At 42.0% G+C, this 20,235-nt stretch overlaps 1 protein-coding gene and 1 long non-coding RNA gene across 5 annotated transcripts; one reads left to right on the plus strand and one right to left on the minus strand.

Annotated features, from left to right (window-relative positions):
- Positions 1–639: 639 nt before the first annotated feature.
- LOC129460758 (uncharacterized) lies at positions 640–6,612 on the minus strand. Its single transcript, XR_008650303.2, has 3 exons — positions 6,481–6,612; positions 5,100–5,235; positions 640–927 (listed from the first exon to the last, which is right to left on the minus strand). It is a non-coding gene; the product is annotated as an uncharacterized lncRNA (long non-coding RNA).
- On the plus strand, positions 838–18,063 carry ZNF649 (zinc finger protein 649). 4 transcript variants are annotated; one of them, XM_055238946.2, is made up of 5 exons: positions 838–957; positions 4,417–4,543; positions 4,828–4,923; positions 9,492–10,643; positions 17,847–18,063. In XM_055238946.2, exons 1-5 carry the CDS (start codon positions 943–945, stop codon positions 17,888–17,890), a joined length of 1,434 nt encoding a protein of 477 aa, XP_055094921.1. In that variant the 5' UTR covers positions 838–942; the 3' UTR covers positions 17,891–18,063. The 4 variants fall into 4 exon arrangements, with proteins under 4 accessions (XP_055094921.1, XP_063471701.1, XP_055094920.1 ...); XM_055238945.2 differs by lacking the exon at positions 17,847–18,063 and adding an exon at positions 1,138–1,252 and having other exon boundaries at positions 888–957; positions 9,492–11,831; XM_063615631.1 differs by lacking the exon at positions 17,847–18,063 and having other exon boundaries at positions 9,492–11,831.
- The last annotated feature ends 2,172 nt before the right edge of the window (positions 18,064–20,235 follow it).

Raw genomic sequence — 20,235 nt, forward strand, 5'->3', positions numbered from 1 at the left:
ACTGAACTTGAAACTTGTGTCTGGTTTCCTCCAGACTTTGCCACATGTACCTTTTACCTTTGCTGGTTTTGCTGTGTATGTTTTCACAGTAATAAGTGGTTGCCATGAATGTGATTATAGACTGAGTGTTGTGAGTTCACCTAGTGAATCACTGCATCTGGGAGTGGTCTCGAGGAGCCCCAGCACAGCTGCCCACATTCATTCACCTGTCTCCCCTTTTCTAACAGACTCTCAGGTGTCCTTGGCTTGTGGCAGCATCACTGCAGTCTCTGCCTCCATCTTCACATGGGCTTCTCTTTTCCCTGTGTGTTTCTTCTCTGTGTGTCTCACAATTGTTGGGAAAAAGGCTTATGGGGTGCTGGCATAAACTGGCCACAACAATATGGGACAATAAGTTGTGGAAAGTCACAGGAGGCCTCTGAGGAGGAAAGCCTTCTTATTACCATCACGTTCTCATGACCAGAGCGTGACCTGCTGTCTTATTTATAAACACTGTGCTTAAGGAGAAAGACACTCCTTTGAAGCATTAGAAAGTGGCCAGATATGCCGGCTCCTAGTTAAGCCCACTCCCATATGACTCCCCACATTCAGAGTGCTGTTTTATTGCCCTGGGATGTAAAGACTTGCGGACACCTGACAAAGGGATGCTTAGATGTATTGCTTGGCCTTGACTTCAGGGGACTTTACAGCAGCAGAGACAGCATCTGGGCCCGGAGGGAATGTGTCGCCAAATGAACTTGATTTTTACTTCCTAGGTCCTGGCTCCCCAGAAGCAAGAGAGTTCAAGTGAAGGAAGGAGGAGGTTCCTGGATGTGGATGTCATCATTTCTGGGGACACTCTCAAATGGAGACTCAGATTTCTTAGCCCAAATTTAGGGAGGATCCAGAAGAAACCAAAGATGATGCATCCCAGTTCTTGGGTATTTCCTGAAACAGAAGAAAATGACAAAGGCCCAGGTGACTTTTGGTTTGTTTTATTCTTAACTCGATTCCCTGATGGATTTGTGGAAGTTTGAAGAAATCAGTTCATTTACATTAAAAGTATAAATTGGAAAAAATGAGCTCTGGGGAGAAACAGACTTAGATTATACCTTTAATCCAGGACAAAGTGGGATCACGAATATTTTGTTCACATAGTTCACATGTGACCGGTGTTGGAATATAATGTGTGACTCTGCCAGAACCTGTTGGCTACATTAAGTATCAACTTGTGTCCAAAATCTTTGGCCACCATCACACCCAGAGAATCATGGTAAGTTACATGATGTGCACTGATTCTGAGGAGAATGCGGGTCCCTTCCTCAGGGGATGTCAGTATTTCATGGCACTTAAATCTTGGGAAATTTGTTTGATGCTTTTTGCTAGAGGTGGCAAGATAGACTTTTTGTACTTAATAGCATTTTTCCAAAAGATACACAAGCAAGTTTTGTGTGGCTGTTTCTACATGATTATTCTGAGTCCTCTATGGGACTATACCAAGTAGAGTTTAATGAACACAGTTTTTCAGGAGCTCACAGCACCGCGGCCTATATACCCAACCTTGTTGTAGTCTGTGTTTATCTGTGATTAAACCTAATTGCCTAAAAAATGCAAGGTTTGGGCCGGGCGCGGTGGCTCACGCTTGTAATCCCAGCACTTTGGGAGGCCGAGGCGGGCGGATCACAAGGTCAGGAGATCGAGACCACGGTGAAACCCCGTCTCTACTAAAAAATACAAAAAATTAGCCGGGCGTGGTGGTGGGCGCCTGTAGTCCCAGCTACTCAGAGAGGCTGAGGCAGGAGAATGGCGTGAACCTGGGAGGCGGAGCTTGCAGTGAGCCGAGACTGCACCACTGCACTCCAGCCTGGGCGACAGAGCAAGACTCTGTCTCAAAAAAAAAAAAAGCAAGGTTTGCTTTCAAAGGAGCTCCATGAACAGGTCACTAAACTGGCGTTTAAGTACAGATTTGACCATAGGGAGTTGAAAGTTCTCTTTGGCAATGGCTTGGGTTGTTGAGATCCACAGAGTTTGCTTTAGAATGTCATGTTGTCTTAGAAAATACAAAGCCCTTCCCTGTGTTCAAATCCAGTTATTAACCTCTCACCTCTTTTAATGCCTTAACTTAAAAAAATCATGCAAATGACTCATTATGGTTTTACATATATATATATTTGGTCTCTGTCTCTGGTTCTTGGCACAGAGCTCCTAAAACCTTTGGAATTCCCTGAGTGATAGGAGTGTATTTTGTTCTTCATAACCATCCCATTTCAACCACACCTGAGTTTATGGTAATGAGGTGGCTCAGGATGGGCTCCTAGACAACGTCAGGATGGGGCTGGTTGCCAGAAAGACCAAGCCTTGATTACAGAGTTGGGACTTTCAGTCCCACCCCCAGCCTCCAGATTCTGCCACCAATGGTTGATGATTTCTTTTTTTTTTTTTTTTAATGAGATGGAGTCTCGCTCTGTCACCAGGCTGGAGTGCAGCGGCGTGATCTCGGCTCACTGCATCCTCCACCTCCTGGGTTCAAGCAATTCTCCTGCCTCAGCCTCCTGAGTAGCTGGGACTACAGGTGCCCGCTACCACACCCAGCTAATTTTTTTTTTTTTTTTTTTTTTTTTTTTTTTTTAGTAGAGACAGGGTTTCACTATGTTGGCCAGGATGGTCTCAATCTCTTGACCTCATGATCCACCCACCTCAGCCTCCCAAAGTGTTGGGATTACAGGCATGAGCCACGATGCCCAGCCATGGTTGATGATTTAATCATGCCCACATCATAGAATCTCCATAAAAACCCCCATGGGGTTTGGAGATCACATGTGGAAGTGGGGGGTGGGTGAAGGGTGCACTGCAATTCCACGGGAACAGAGGCTCCCGTGCTTGGCACCCTTTGGACCTTGACTTCTGTACCTCTTCACCTGGCTGTCATTTGTATCCTATATAATAAACTGTAATTGTTTGACATTTTCCTGAGTTCTGTGAGTCATTCTAGCAAATTACCAAACCTGAGCAGGGAGGTTGTGGCAACCCCCAGTTGTGGTCAAGTTGGACAGAAGTGCGATAATGTGGGGACCCCAGAGTGGCACATGATGTGAGGTCAGTCTTGTGGGACCGAGCCCTTAAACCTGCAGAGTCTGATGATAACCCTCAGCGGTTAGTGTTAGCATAGCATTGAACTCTAGGATACCCAGTTGGCATCAGAGAAAGTGTTGCTGGAAAAGACACTGTGTATTTGGTGTCAGAAAGAACCACAGATTCATAGATAGTTTTTTTTTTTTTTTTTGAGACAGAGTCTTACTTTGTTGCCCAGGCTGGAGTGCAGTGGCGTGATCTCCACTCACTGCAACCTCTGCCTCCTGGGTTCAAGCGATTCTCATGCTTCATCTAGGCACCACCATGCCCAGCTAATTTTTGTATTTTTAGTAGAGACCAGGTTTGGCCATGTTGGCCAGGCTGGTCTCAAACTCCTGACCTTGGGTGATCCGCCCACCTTCGCCTCCCAAAGTGCTCGGTTTGCAGGCGTGAGACATCATGCCCGGCCTCATGGATAGATTTTCAATGTGAAAGACTCAAGTTAAATAGTACACATAGTGCGAAAACAAAGTTCCCCCTCTGTATACTTTTTTTCCTAATTCCCTAGTATGTCACTAACAAATGCTTGTCTTCCTGTTCTAGGGATTTACCTGTGAGGACATCTATGTCTGCATGCATGTGTATGTGTGCGTATACACGCGTTTGTATACATATACATGTATCTATGCATGTCAATGCTTACATGTATCTATGCATGTCAATGCTTACATGTATGATGGCTTATTTTTTATGGCCACTGCGTAGTTTGTTGTTTTGCTAAATATCATGGTATAGTTTACATGAAGGGGATCATGCTAGATTATTCTGCACGTACTATATCACTATAGCATATAGTTCAGGGTTGCAAGTAGGTGCTGAAAAACACTGCAGATGTTCTCATGTTAGCAAGAGGATTTAATGGCTGCATATTACAGAAACTTATGATTTGTTGGATTAATGGATGGCTGCATGGTTATTATAAAATACAGAATATTTTACTATGACTTTGCTTCTTTCACAGTATATTGAAAAAACTAGGAATAAAGTTTATTTGTGAACTTGTATGATGAGTTTGCACTGCAAGAGTCCACTTATATCCAAACTTGAATCAAAAATATAGTATTCTCAGGATGTGAAACTCACTTATACAGAGTGACATAAGCAGATTCCACCAGGCCAACTGTGGGTCATGAGTATGCACAATTTCAGTATATGCAGGGCATCCTGAAACCATTCCATTGAGTATACCAAGGGACAACTGTACAGGTGCAGCTTATATGGTGAAAATGGGCAGAACAACTTCATATTTCTTCCATGTCAATAAAAGAGAAACACTTCATATTAAGCAGGACTGTGTTATTACAGGAATCACTGACCCTGAAGGATGTGGCTGTGGACTTCACCCGGGAGGAGTGGGAGCTTCTGGGCCCTGCTCAGAAGCATCTGTACCGGGATGTGATGTTGGAGAACTACAGCAACCTTGTGTCAGTGGGTGAGGACAGCTGCCCTGTGTCACTCAGAGGGTGCCCAGTCAGTGGCCTTTGCTTTCTCAGCTTCTGGAAGCTTTGGTATGTCTGCTGTGCTCCCAAATGGCAGATCTTCAGGCCAGTCTCTGGTCCCAGAGGAAGAGGCATAATCTTCCTTCATCTTAGAAAAAAAGCCTTTAATTTGCTAACATGCAAATTATGCAGTCCCTAACATGTACCTTTCTCCTGTCATCAGAGCCACGTAGTGCAATTCAGTGAGCCTAAGTCTTCTCCCATTTCCCACAAACAGGGTATCAAGCCAGCAAACCTGATGCCCTCATCGAGTTGGAACAAGGAGAACCACTGTGGACATTAGAAGATGAAATCCACAGTCCAACCCATCCAGGTAAGTGAGAGAGAACCAGCAAGAGGGGAAGGCAGTGGAAGTCACATTCTGGTCGTTTAGAGAAGGCATGACAGTTGTGAAAGTGTCTAGGGAGACAGAAACAGCTGCCACATCTCCTTCTCCTCATAGGATACAAGAGCTCTTTTTCTTATAGGAATTCAGAGAAACATACATACCCCTTTATCTCTTCTTGGAACTGATCCCTATTCATTTCTTCTTAGATGTTGAGTTGTTTCCCCTAAGTTCTTCTTGCTTGGATTTTCACATCTTCCCATTCTTCTTCATCACTTGTCAGAGGATCATTCTGTGTTTCTGAGGCAAAAACAACAAACTGTTTTTTTTCTCTGTCACATAGTCACTCAATACAGCATTTATGCCACTGGATATATAGGGGTTGTTTTCTCACACCCCAGGCAGTTCTCCAGCAGACATCAGCTGGGTGTCCTCTATTTCAAATCAGCTCTGACTCTATCTACCTGATACGGTATCAGATCCCACAGGTTAAGTGCTCAGTCCAAGACTGTCTCCCACTTCAGATGCCAGTGGCAAGTCCCAGGTTGTCACCTCAGCTTCTGACCAACCAGCTGTAAAGTAGGGGTTCCCAAGACCCTCTCCTTAAGTTTGATTAATTTGCTAGAACAGCATTTATATGTATATGAGTGTGTGTATATATATGTGTATGTGTGTGTGTGTGCGTATACATTTATATATATACTTTATGTCTATATATCTATATCCATATATACATTTATATGAGAGACAGAGAGAGAGAGAGCACCATAAGCATTGTGTAGAGTTGCTGATTCATCAAGTGAGATAAGAACTGAGGCATAGGAGGCCGGGCATGGTGGCTCACACCTGTAATCCCAGCACTTTGGGAGGCTGAGGTGGGCAGATCACGAGGTCAGGAGTTCGAGACCAGCTTGGCCAACTTGGTGAAACCCCGTCTCTACTAAAAATACAAAAATTAGCTGGGCACGGTGACATGTGCCTGTAGTCCCAGCTATTCGGGAGGCTGAGGCAGGAGAATCACTTGAACCTGGGAGGTGGAGGTTGCAGTGAGCTGAGATTGTGCCATTTCACTCCAGCCTGGGTGACAGAGTGAGACTCCATTTCAAAAAACAAAAAACAAAAAAAAAAAAACAAAAAAACTGAGGCATAGGTATGTGGTTATGGTTTGTTTTTCACATTCTGACAGTATGTATTTTTCACCTTGAATTTTCTTTTCATGAAATGGTTTTTAATACACTACAATATAATGGTATCTTTCATCTCTAAATTCCCATTCTACTTTGCATCCCAATCACACATAAGCCACTCCCATAGATACCACATCAGTGTGATTTGGTGGTGCTTGAGGTTCCTTTGCTACTCTGGAGTCAAGGGCCTGGTTTTCATTCTTCCTCATGTAAGACTGAAATACATCTTGGTCATTCATGCATATCTTCATCAAAAGACAGATTAGCCAGGCTGAAGAGAGGTCATACTTTTCCATCTATTAAGCATTTCTTAAAGGCAAGATCTTTATTAAAGGACTTTTCATGACACTGTCCATACCAAGGCCTCTTGCTCTGCGAGTCTGGTTCTGTTAGAATTGGGTTGGGGGCCTGGGCGTGTCTTTACACGAAGCTCTCTCGGGGGCTGTTTTCATGAGTTGATGAACTGTATCCATAATACACAGTAGAAGAGACTGAATTTAGTGAGAAACAGAAATGCCTTTCTTGAGCAAAGATTTTGTTAGCAAAAATACGGCAAATTTTTATGTCATATTTACAAATTAAACTTTTGAACGTGTGAAATGTTTTTGTTACAATTCAGGGCTATACAAAGATAAAGTGAATAGTAAATACAGAAAGAATTGTAGGACTTTAGAAGAAATGTAACCTACAGTGGTCTAGACAAGATGGAGAATGACAGACTGATAAAATATCTTATGCAAGAGACATAGCTAGGTATTGAATTAAGATGAAGACATATGACAAGAAGTTGTAGAACTGCAAATGCAAGGCCACGTGGGGACTGCCAGAAGATTAGCCTGAAGGCCAGGTGCGGTGGCTCATGCCTGTAATCCCAGCACTTTGGGAGGCTGAGGTGGGCGGATCACCTGAGGTCAGAAGTTTGAGACCAGTCTGGCCAGCATGGTGAAACCCCATCTCTACATAAAATACAAAAAATTAGCCAGGCGTGGTGGCACGCGCCTGTAATCCCAGCTGCTCGGGAGGCTGAGGCAGGAGAATTGCTTGAACCTGGGAGGCAGAGGTTGAAGTGAGCCGAGATCTCACCACTGTACTCCAGCCTGGGTGACAGAGCAAGACTCCATCTCAGAAAAGAAAAGAAGATTAGCCTGAAACTGGTCACATGGAGGCCAATGTTAGAAGATATTTTCTGGGAAGTGGTAAAGTGGGAACTTAAAGTGGAGTGGGTGTGTCATGGTAATCGTAAAACTTTTATTGTTCAACTCCTGCCGTGAATTTTCTGTGCCAGTAATTCAAGGTAGTGGTGGAGGTAAAGTTTTGTATTTTTCTAGCTCTAGGTAGAGCTTACCTTTCACCTGGTGGCAGTATTGTAGCAATCATACTGTATAGCTGATGTTCTAAGAAAAACTAAAAGTAAAGCTGCCTCAAGTCTTGATTCAGAAGTAGGGAGGTGGTCCTTGAGGGCTCCCTTCACCAATGCCAACAAAGACATAAGTACAAAATTCAGGAAGTAGAGGCTGTTAGTGGTAAAGTGAGGGATTAGTATATTAGGGACAGCAAAGTGGAAAAAAAATCCAATATGACATCTGTGCAAGTAGGGCATGATGAAGAAGGTGACAGTTTCCATATTTGGTGCAGTGGCGGAGCTGTGTGGAGAGGACCGAATGTTCTTCTTGCATGTTCTGAAAGTCCACAGGGATTGCCGTGTTTCTCTTTCTGTTGGAACATATGAGACTGTATCATAGCCAGGTAGATACAAGGTGTTAACCAAAAAATCGAGGAGGCAAAGAGAAAGTTTATATTCTAACAAAAGATGATTCACAGATCTGAGTGGTGTGACCTTGAGGAAGTGGAAAAAACACACATCACCGAAGAAGGAGCCTTTTTGCCTTGCAGGAGGCTTTTTGCCTCGTAGGATTTGCTTTGCATACCTATTCAGTGAGAGATGGGGAGTCTTAAGAATATCTTTATGAGAATCAGCAAACGTGTGCATAGCGAGCAAACATATATGTAACATACAATCCATGTTCATTTTGGAGTGGAGTTTTAACATTAAAATGAGGTGGAATTTGTCTGTATGCCAGGAGGTCTTTTACAGGATATAAGAAAAGTCTGCACAGACTCCGGCAGCTGACCAAAACAGCCTCGCTGGTGTTTATCAGGAGAAAGATATTGAGATCAGTCTCCTGTCCAATCATAGCTGCAGTTATGGCCTGTGGAATGCTGTTGGGGGTGAGGGGCATCAGTTAGTCAGCATCTGGTGGTCCGGGAGCTGCAATTGTTTCAATATTGCTTGTCCCAAGGCCAGTGTTTGTTTAGCTGCTACAGAAAAAGAAAAAAACAAAACAAAACAAAAAACACTCGTGGCGGTTAGAACATAGTTTATTCTTTAAATGTAGGGGGTGTGTGACTAAACCCTTACCTGTATGTCCTTAGACCTAGTTTATAATTTGGTATTTTATTGCTACAAAGAGTCTGTTCCATCAGTCTTGTGATCTCTATTTTAACAAAGGTTAGCGTATTGACTGCAGTTTTCTTGGAAATGTGAGATTGGTGCTCTAGGAAAGTTAGTGTGATGATGGTCTACAGAATGGAGAAGGGCATATTTTAGCGCCCAACAGTCTAATAAGATTAGGATGAAGTCAAAGGCTGTGTATCCAACATTCTAATTTGCCTTTCTGGGATATTTATTCTACTACCTATGTCTGCTGTTTCCCTACTCAGGATTATTCTTTTTTAAATAAAAAAAAAGTTTTTGTAGAGACAGAGTATCCCTATTGTAGCCCAGGCTGGTCTCAAACTCCTGGGCTCAAGTGATCCTCCCACCTCAGCCTCCCGAAGTGCTGGGATTACAGGCATGAGCCACTGTGCCTGGCTGGCAATTTTTTTTTTTTTTTTTGAGATGGAGTCTTGCTCTGTTGTCAGGCTGGAGTGCAGTGGCGCGATCTTGGCTTGCTACAACCTCTGTCTCCCAGGTTCAAGCGATTCTCCTGCCTCAACTTCCCAAGTAGATGGGACTACAGGTGCGTGCCACCACGCCCAGCCAATTTTTTTGTATTTTTAGTAGAGATGGGCTTTCACCATGTTGGCCAGGATGGTCTTGATCTCTTGACCTCGTGATCCACCTGCCTTGGCCTCTCAAAGTGCTGGATTACAGGCATAAGCCACCGCACCCAGCTGGCAAATTTTATCTTATGTGTATTTAACTACAATTCTTAAAAGTTTTTTAACAGATAGGGAACATTTATACTTGGAATTCCTTCCATGTTGGTATCATATGGTTTCCAGTAAAAAGCCAGCCAACCCCAAGGCATCTTTGAAGCAGTTTTATTCCGTGTGATGATCATGGAAGGATTTATTGTTCTCTCTTAGAAATTGAGAAAGCTGATGATCATCTGCAGCAGCACTTGCAAAACCAAAAAATACTGAAGAGGATGGGACAACGCTATGAACATGGAAGAACTTTGAAATCATATTTAGGTTTAACCAACCAGAGCAGAAGATACAACAGAAAGGAGCCTGCTGAGTTTAATGGAGATGGAGCTTTTCTCCATGATAATCATGAACAAATGCCTATGGAAATTGAATTCCCTGAAAGTAGAAAACCCATCAGCACCAAGTCACGATTCCTTAAACATCAGCAAACACACAACATAGAGAAAGCCCATGAATGCACTGACTGTGGGAAAGCTTTCCGCAAGAAGTCTCAGCTCACTGAGCATAAGAGAATTCATACAGGAAAGAAACCCCATGGGTGTAGCTTGTGTGGGAAAACCTTTTACAAGAAGTACAGGCTCACTGAACATGAGAGAGCTCACAAAGGAGAGAAACCACACGGGTGCGGTGAATGTGGGAAAGCCTTCCCCAGGAAATCTCAGCTTACTGAACATCAAAGGATTCACACGGGAAATAAGCCCCATCAATGCAGCGAATGTGGGAAAGCTTTCTCCAGAAAATCACTGCTCATTGTACATCAGCGAACTCATACAGGAGAGAAACCTCATACATGCAGTGAATGTGGAAAAGGCTTCATTCAGAAGGGCAATCTCATTATACATCAACGAACTCACACTGGAGAGAAACCTTATGGATGCGTTGACTGTGGTAAGGCCTTCAGCCAGAAGTCTTGCCTTGTAGCACATCAGAGATATCATACGGGAAAGACTCCCTTTGTATGTCCTGAATGTGGGCAACCCTGTTCACAGAAGTCAGGACTCATTAGACATCAGAAAATTCACTCAGGAGAGAAACCTTATAAATGCAGTGACTGTGGGAAAGCCTTCATTACAAAGACAATGCTCATTGTACATCACAGAACTCACACGGGAGAGAGACCCTATGGCTGTGATGAGTGTGGGAAAGCTTACTTCTATATGTCTTGCCTTGTTAAACATAAGAGGATACACTCAAGGGAGAAACGGGGGGATTCAGTGAAGGTGCACAATCCTTCCACAGCAAGTCACAGCTTAAGTCCTAGTGAACACATGCAGGGGAAAAGACCTGTTAATATGGCAACTGTGCAGATACCTTCTGTGACCCCGCAGATGCCATTTAACATCAGCAGGCTCCAAGCAGATAGGAACATAGTCCTTGTGGGACAGCCACTTGCCAGATGTGTACCCTCAGGAGATAATAGAAGCTTTGCACAAGACAGAAGGCTTACCAATGCAGTGAATGTGGTTGTGCCTTCAGTCATCAATTACATCTTCTTTTATGTTACAAACACATAATTTAAAAGTACATACATTAAATGCGGAAAAGCCTTGAGCAAAAGTATCTAGTTGATTATCTGGTCAAGTCCTTCTTCATAAGATTTCAAGCTTATGTTTCAATATAAAGCTTGAAATCATGTGAATGCAGATACTAGGAAAGCCTCTTTTGGAAGAGGGACCCTATTATTGGTGATCACCATGGCAACAGTGAGCTCATAGTGAGTAGAAATACAGTGATGGTGGGAGAGCCTTTGTCCTTTAGAGGTGTCAGTACACACTGGAGAAAAACTCCTGGAAGGTAGTGAATGTGGCAGCATTTTCAGTGGTACATTCTGCCACATCCTTTAGCAGGTGAAATCATACAGAAATAAAACACTGTGAACTCACTACTGTAAAGTGCCTTTAACAAAATATTAAAGTAGTCTTGAAACAAAGAAGCCCTGTGGAAATTAGGACTGTTTGAGAGCTTTCTGTTCCATTCCTGACCTCATCATATGTCAGATAATATACCTGATGTCTATTTTTAGACAGAATATCTTGAACTATTACTATTTACTGTGTTAATTATTCCGTAAGTTAAAGGAGATGGTGTCTGCACCACATCACTGGTTAAGGTTATAACATTGAGGGAGGAAAAAAGGAAAAATTAATTGGGCAGACAGCTAAAGCTGGTCTCTGGCAAAATTCTTTTTTTTTTTTTTTTTTTTTTTTTTTTTTGAGACGGAGTCTCGCTCTGTCGCCCAGGCTGGAGTGCAGTGGCGCGATCTCGGCTCACTGCAAGCTCCACCCCCCGGGGTTCACGCCATTCTCCTGCCTCAGCCTCCCGAGTAGCTGGGACTATAGGCGCCCGCCACCACGCCCGGCTGATTTTTTGTATTTTTAGTAGAGACGGGGTTTCACCATGTTAGCCAGGATGGTCTCGATCTCCTGACCTCGTGATCCGCCCGCCTTAGCCTCCCAAAGTGCTGGGATTACAGGCGTGAGCCACCGCGCCCGGTGGCAAAATTCTTTTAAAGAGAAAGACAGCCTGAAAAATCAAGCACAGGCACAAACAGAGCAGAGTGGGGTAAACTCAGGCAGCAGCTGCACTGATAAGAAAGTAAGGCCCAGCATAGAAGCCTTTTATTCTTTGTGTGATTAGTGGGCTCCCAGGAAAAAGTTTCCTCCCCTTTTCAGGCATGTACATGGTGGGCTCCATGGGAGCTTGCAGGGGGAGTGAGGAGTCTTACTTAAAACAGACCCATAGTTACACAAACAGGAGAAGCTATGCTTTGTGCTTGCCTAAAGAGAGCTACACAGATAGGGGGAGTTGCACAGACAGCTTCACAGATAAGTTACACAAACAGCTACAGAGATGAGTTTCATATAAAAGCTTTTGAATTCAATTGTAAAAATGACAACCCATTCAGGCTCCCTTTCTGCTGTGGAAAGCTTTCTTCTTTCACTTATTAAACTCTCACTCCAACCTCACCCTTTGCATCCATACTCCTTAATTTTCTTGGTTGTGAGACAAAGAACTCTGGGTGATAACTCACAACCAGAGATTGCTACACTGTGGTGCATTGGTGAGACTGTAACAACATTATATTCACTTCTCCCATTTGTGGGTTCCTTTTTTATAATTGTCTATCTTCAGTGCCCACCCAAGATCATATGATGATTAGCTGTTAAATTTCTGACTCTAAATTTAATTAAATATTATTTCAGAAAATGAGTACTTCAAAAAGAAAGGGTAAGGGACAGGACCAAGGAATACCACAGTGCTAGGTTCCCTCTAGTGGTGCCAGAGACAGCTGATCTTTCTAGTCAGGTGTGCAACATTATCAGACATGTCAAGTTTATATAGGATGTGACCTCCCTTCCTGGACTAGGCAACTGAAGCTGAAAGGTTTGGGTCAATCAACAGGGACTGGTATAAACAGACTGGGTTGCTACCCCAACTCAGCCCAATCCCTATCCAATAGGTAGGGAACACCTGAGGCCCCAGGAGGGTTAGGGGGAGGGGCACTAACCTGTCAGTATGCTTTTTTCACAATGACAAGGCAGCAGAGACTTGGAAGCATAAAGCTTTCCTTAGGCTCTCCCATGTCTGGCCACCAAGAGTAACCTGATGAAGCCCTGCTGGATCTGCCATCCTGGTCCTCCTTTCACCAACTAGAGTGACCCTCTCATCCTACCACTGACAAACTATACCAGTATACCTAACACTACAGCGTATACCAGCAGAACTCAAGTCACTTACTGGCTTACTGAACATGGGAGGGAAGCAGAGGTGCTCTGTTTTAACTTAACCAACTGTGACAAAATGCCACAGCCACAACTAACAAAACCTTGGTGAGCTGGCACTTTGATGCACCACACTTTTGATTACATAAAGAGTATCCCACTGGTGATGATAGACAGACTGGAGTGTTGTTAGCCATCTGTGCAGGGGCCTCATGAACAACATCGTGTGGGAGAAACTAAGTTCTGTAACAGGGTCGAGACTTGGATGGCAAACGCCAATGCCTCCACACTCATGAATAGGTCACTGAACAATAAAATGGAGAAGGGGTGTTGTGTGTACCTGAGAGCTACACCTACATTTTTCTCTGTGGGTGGTCTGGGGATTATACAAATATAGGGTAGGCAATGTCATGCCTGGACAACTGGTGGGTGGTGGGATCCTGCACATTGGGTGTGTTAGGGTTTCCTCTGGATATCACCTCTGAGAATGAAACACACCGTTGGGCCAGCAGCCTAAGACTGTATGCACACTAGGCTTACTAGGGACCTGCCAGGAGGTGTACCTGTCTCTGGGTTTATGTCCTAAGATCTTTGTGTCCTAAGATCTTTCGTACCATACATAGGAGTTGGTGCTCATGAAAAATAAGAAACCTGTTCCTGGCCATGGCAGATAGTGCCTCTATAGCCACTGTCATGGCTGCCCAGAGGATATCCCTCAACTCCTTTGGGATGGCTGTTTCAGACAACATAATTACTTTCTTTCAGTCCAACTGAGAGGAGTGGATGTGATTGCCAACACTTCTTGCTGTACCTGAATAAAAATCTCAGGTATTATTATAACACAAGTAGAGGAGACCTAGAAGCAGGCAGTGGGGCCACTTGAACAACCCTTCTTTGACCTCATTACCGACTTATTACCTAGGTCCCTGAGATGCTGCACTAGGTTGCTGCTCCATGCAGGCATGATTATCCTGCTTGACATAATTGTCCTCCTGGGCCTAGTGAAATGTAAATAGCTATGGCTCAGGGATTCAAATGATCCAAATTGTTGTTTTCAGAATCCTGGATATATGAACTTGTAAACTCCTAGATAACTAACCAGCTGCAACCTTCCTTGTGGAATGGAACAGCCCCAACATTCTTCCTGGCATCTATCCTCATTTCCTCCCACAGCAGAAGTACTCTCAGGTAAGTATCCTGGTGCCATATGAAAAGAGATCTTTATAGGAGAGTCAACTTTGTCCTGGTATCTCATGATCCACAGAGAGCTGAAGAGGCTGAACAGGATCGGGGAAGACAAAGGGGTTCTAAAAGAGCTGAATCTAGTTGTAAACTGGAATACTGCAGGCCTTTGTCCAATCTGGATGATATTTTCAGAGGCTGATAGGTATAATAATTGAACTGTGGACAGTGGTAATGTCAATAGGCACTGGCACAAAACTGATGCTAGCTTAAGGCTGAGGTCAAGTCTATTACTGGAAGACTGATACTTGAGGAAGGGCTTGAGGTCATATCACTTAGGCCTGTCAGTAGCTAAACTGTCTTAATTAGGGCAAGTTTAAAAAAAAAATCAGTGTATCATGCAAAAACCCTAAGAAACACTTGATGAACATCTCAGCTGTTCTCTTAAAGATTTTGACAAAATATGTAAAGATCTTTTATATATTTCAATACAAAGCTTTGCTTGATATATCTCTACACCCAACAAGTTTCCTCAAATGCACATAGGTCACCATATGGTTGGCCATCAAGCAAGTCTAAGTAAATTTCAAAGAATTAAAATCATACAGAATATTTTTTCTAACTGCAGTGGAATTAACCTATAAACCAATATGAAAATGATTCCTTCTCTATAGAACAATCATATGATTTTTTGGAACTATCAATTCAGAAGATGCTATCAATTCAGAAGAACTATCAATTCAGAAGATGCTGTTTTCTTGTCAGAATGATTGGCTCAATCATTCTCAATAATCTATGAGTCAAAAAAAAATCACAGTGGAGCCCATGAGTTTGAGAGAACTCCTCTTGAGCCCAGAAGTTCTAGACCAGCCTGGGCAACATAGCAAGATCCCATCTCTAAAAGAAAAACAAAGGAAATGGTCTAGTGGTTATAAATTTTTTAATGACCTTATTGGTTAGAGATTCATACTGGGATACTTACAAGTTTTAAGGCATGAAGCCTTGGATTTGCTACGAAATTCTCCAGAGTAAAACAAAGGTGGAGGCACAGATGAATATGACTGGCCATGAGTTGATAACCGTTGAACCTGGGTGATGGGCAAATATTAAACTATTTTCTCTATTCTCAATTTCCATTAAAAAAGTTTAAAAGAGTCATCAGGGCCTGATGAGTTCTATCTAATCTTTACAGTACAGATTATTCTAATATTATCTAACATTCACAGGTCACAGAGAAAGAGAAGTCTCTCTACCAAATGTATAAAGCCAGCATTTCCAAACACTAATCAATAGAATAGGGAAAAAAAGATAATTATAGAGATAGATGCTTATTCATTGATTTTCATCCTTCCTTCTTTTCTGATACTTGCATTTATGGTTATAAGTTGCTGCCATTGACTGCTTAGGCTAAATTTAACAAAGGTTTACAGGTAGAAAAATTTCACAGTAGAATATTTAAAAATGTTTTTGATTCTACATTTATAAGACAAATTGGCATTTTCTTGAAAGTTTTTTTCAAGTGATTATACTTGAAAAACACTACATTAAAAAATATAACAATATAGCATCCAAGAAGCCCTCATCTCCTCTCTCCTCTCCAGAGGTAATTATTATCCTAAAACATCACAGATTTGCCTAGTTATCACCTTTATATAAATGAAATCATAAGTACACGTTCTTTTGTGGCTGGCTTCTTTTGCTCAATATTTTGTTGGGAAATACATCAAGTTGTTGCATAGCTCATTTCATTGCTGTGTAGTATTCCATTGATGGTTATACCCCAGTTTATTTACACATTGAGTCATGTATAAATATTACTATGAGTATCAGTTCTAATACAAAACTTATTATAACATCAAATTGCCAAATTTAAGCTCCTGAGTATAAGATCTTTAAGTTATAGACTGTAAAATTAGACTGTAACCTTCATGAGGGTAGGAAGCTAATTTGTCTTGTTCACCCTGTATACTAGATGTCTAGAACTTGCCTGTCATAGAGTAGGTACTCAGTACATATTGTTACATTAACTGACAGAATCTCATCCAAAAAAGTAATCTGGTCTTGCTTAACAAAGATTAAAGGCAAAATCAAAAGGATCAAACTATTTCCAAGTAACATAAATGTATCACAGAAAAAGCCTCAAGAATATTTATAGAAATGCAGACATATCCAGCTCCCCACTCCAAGCTAAAGCTGGCAATTTCTGGCACCCATTAAAAAATTAGCATGCATGCATAAAAGTAGAAAAGTGAGAAACATTAAGGGAAAAACACAATCAAAACAGACCTATAATTGGCACAGATACTAGATTGAGCGAACAAGGATATTGTTAGAACTATACACTGTTACTATATTTATTAGTTCTGCTAGAGAAAATGTGGGGAAAAGAGAAACTGCTAGAGAAATGTGGGGAAAAGAAAGAGACATCAGCCTGTTACTGTGTCTATATAGAAGGAAGTAGACATAAGAGACTCCATTTAGTTCTGTATTTGAGATGCTGTTAATCTGTGACCCTACCCCCAACCTTGTCCTTGCAAGAGACATGTGCTGTGGTGACTTAAGGGTAAAAGGATTTTGGGCGGTGCAGAATGTGCTTTGTTAAACAAGTGCCTAAAGGCTGCTTATGGTTAAAGGTTATCACCATTCTCTTAAATCTAGAGAAAAAGAAAAACATTTGTCTCCTGCCCGTCCCTGGGCGATGGAACATCTCCAGGTAAAACCCTTTGTGTGCTTTGTTTACTGAGTAAGGAGAAAACCGCCTTTAGGAATAAGGTGGGGCTTGCTGGAGCAATACTGCTAAAAGGTTTATGGAGATGTTCGCATATGCATCTCAAGGCACAGCATTTTCTTTTAAACTTATTGATGTTACAAGGATTTTTTGTTCATATGTCTTACTGCTGATTTCCTCCCTACAATGATCCTATTGTCCAGTCACTCTCTTATCTTTTTGGTGGTAAAGATAATTATCAATAAATACTAAGGGAACTCAGAGGCCGGGGCCAGTGTGGGTCCTCTGTAAGCACAGCACTGGTCCCCTGGGCCCCGCTTTTCCTTCTCTACACTTTGTCTCTGTGTCTTATTCCTTTTCTCAAGTCTTTCGTCCCACCTAACGAGAAGCACCCACAGGTGTGGAGGGGCAGGCCACCCCTTCAAGAAAAGATTGAATGCACTAATATGTAGACGTCCTTGGAGTCCCTGTTTTGGGTTGCCACTTGTAGAGCACCCGATTCTGTCCCTGTTCAGGCGCCACTTGTAGACATCCTTGGAGTCCCTGTTGAGGTGCCACTTGTAACTTGCAGGGACCTAGGGGGACTGAACAAAGAGGGGCAAACATGGGAATAAAAGACAAGAGACAAAAGAGCATGTTTGGAAGAAGGGGTCAGGGGGCACCTTACCTCTAGTGGACAAGAGCCCTGACCTTTACACAGCCTCTGTATTTATTAGGCAAAAGAGAGCAAGAAAGGGGCGGGGTGATTGTCGGGTAATTGTCAGTTGGCCATTTGGTTCACAGCAGGCTTGCATCCTTTGGACAATAGGCGCTGGATTTCTCAAGCAGATAACTTCAAGGAGCCCTGTGACAGGGAGTGATGTCCCTCAGCAAACCTTTTGGTGGCAGGGCAGTGTGAGTTTGCCCACATCCTGCATTCATGATAAACAGTTTGCTGTTTGATCATATAGCCTCCAGTGGAATGCTGAGTTGGTCATGTCCCATGGGCCTTTGGCTCCCTGCACTAATATGTATAGTAGTGTTTATAAGATATGAAATACATTTTACTTTTTTATATCTTATAAACCTCACTACCCCTCCCACAATATTGTTTTTCATTTACCATCTTGATCGTAAGAGTTTGGCTGGAGAGGGGGGCAGTTTTAGAGGTTTCCACTTGGTGTTCCTCACAATGATATCTCTTACTCCGTGGGCCAAGGTAGGGGTTAGCTTTTGTTGTCTTTGTAGTTTAGACTGTATCTCTTGCCTTGTTCAAGTTCACAAATCTTTTTGTGTATACATATATATACATGAAAATGATGTTCACACTTTTTATTATTTTACCCTTCATTATTTTATTTTTTATAGTTCTTGTAGCTGTGTCTTTCAGTTCACTAATCTTTTTTCCACAGTGTTTAATCTGTCATTAATCCCATCCAAAGTATATTTTCTCTCAGAAATTGTAATTTTTAACCTCTAATAATTTGACATGGGTTTTTCTCTTTTATATCTTTCATATCTTTATTTATCATGGTTTTACTTTTAACCTATTTATGCTTTCATATTTAAAGTGGGTGTTTAGTGGGCAACATATAGTTGGGCCTTCCTTTTTTATCCAGTTAACAATCTGTGTCTTTTTACTGGGGTATTTAGATCATTTATGTTTAATGTATTTATGTGTTTAGATTTAAATTACTAACTTACTATTTGTTATTTATGCTATGTCTTCTTTGTTCTCCTTTTCTTCTTTTTCTGCTTTCCCTTAGAGTAGCTGAGTGTGTTTATTATTACATATTGTCTCCTTTGTTGGCTTATTAACTGTAAATCCTTGTCATTTGATTCCTTTAGATTTTATAGCATACATCATTGTGAGGGATTGCATATTTATGTCTCCTCCAAATTTACATGTTGAAGTCCTCATCCCTAAGGGATGGCATTAGGAAGTGGTACCTTTGGAAGGTAATTGCATCTTGAAAGTGGAACCCTCATGATCAGATTCTGTGTCTTATGAGACAACACAGAAGAGAGTTTGTTTTCTCTTTCTCTGTTCTTTGCCATGTGAAGACAGAATGAGATGATCATGCATAAACCAGGAAATGGACTCTCACTGGACACTAGACCTGCCAACACCTTGATTGTGTTTTAGAGTCCAGTTCTAGAGACTCCTCAGCCTCTGGAACTGTGAGAAATGAATGTTTAAGGCACTCAGTCAGTCTATGGTATATTTTTTCTAGTAGCCTGAATTGACTGAAAGAAAATCATGAACTTATCATTCTAACTTCAAGGGCATTATATCTCTTAATATATAATAAAATAATCTTACAGTAGTATATCTCTATTTCCTGTGACCAGATCAGTGTCAGTGAAGAGATTGCCTTCTAGATGCTACTGGAATACATATTTGAGGTATGGGTAATCTTGATTTTACATGATAAATCCATTCTAGCATTCCTAACTCCATTTATCTTTGGATACTTTATAATATATAAGGAAATTTCTGGCATTTAAACTTCGTTTAGTGTAGGCAGATTTTGAGTCCAAGTTTCAGTCAACCAGCCAAGTCAACAGTTAGCACCACTCAATTTAGGTCACACACTGAAATTGCCAGTAGAATGTAATCTCCATGAATGACAGTCTTTGTGCCTGCATTTCCAACTTTTGTATTCCCAGCACGCACAACAGTGTTTGACACATATTAGGCATTTTATAAACATTCGTTGGATAAATGAGTGAATGATCAATCCCTTTAAGGGTTCTCTGAGGCTGGTTGTAAAATTATAGGGAGCAGGTTTGGTGCTAGAATTCACCAGTTAATTGATCAGCGGAGCCTCAGTATTGAACAGAATCATCTCCCCTTCAGAGTTTTGATTTCAGGTAGCTCCCACCTTCCTGGATGTAAAGGCTTATTCTGCTTTTGGCTTTTCCAGGGTGGGAGAGCCCTGTTTTAGTGTTGGTTCCCCACTTTGGTCAGCCGCTGATGAACTGTGTTCTCCATTCTCCACACCAATTATAACCAAAGCTTTAACACGCTGTTGTTTAACCCATTCTGTGACTGACTCCTTCCTCTGAGGCTACATCTGATGTACATGTAAAGATACTTCTTAGGCAGTTCTCAAAGGCTGCTTTCTCCAGCCAGAAGCATCCTCAGGATAATAACCCCTCCGATTGTTGCTCAGGTCCCTCCCTCTTGAAATTCCTCTAAGATTGCCGCGCCCACATGGTTTCTTTCCATTCTTCTTAGGATCAAAGTGCCTAAATGTCTGTGACCATCTCTACCCAGCCTGCAGAC

The sequence above is a fragment of the Symphalangus syndactylus genome, chromosome 13, assembly GCF_028878055.3.
Source record: "Symphalangus syndactylus isolate Jambi chromosome 13, NHGRI_mSymSyn1-v2.1_pri, whole genome shotgun sequence".
Classification (NCBI taxonomy): domain Eukaryota; kingdom Metazoa; phylum Chordata; class Mammalia; order Primates; family Hylobatidae; genus Symphalangus; species Symphalangus syndactylus.

Excerpts from the sequence above, each read along its gene's own strand:
- ZNF649 (XM_063615631.1), top strand. Across the intron at positions 4,544-4,827 it reads CAGCAACCTTGTGTCAGTGG|GGTATCAAGCCAGCAAACCT; the intron begins GTGAGGACAGCT and ends TCCCACAAACAG. Across the intron at positions 4,924-9,491 it reads CCACAGTCCAACCCATCCAG|AAATTGAGAAAGCTGATGAT; the intron begins GTAAGTGAGAGA and ends GTTCTCTCTTAG.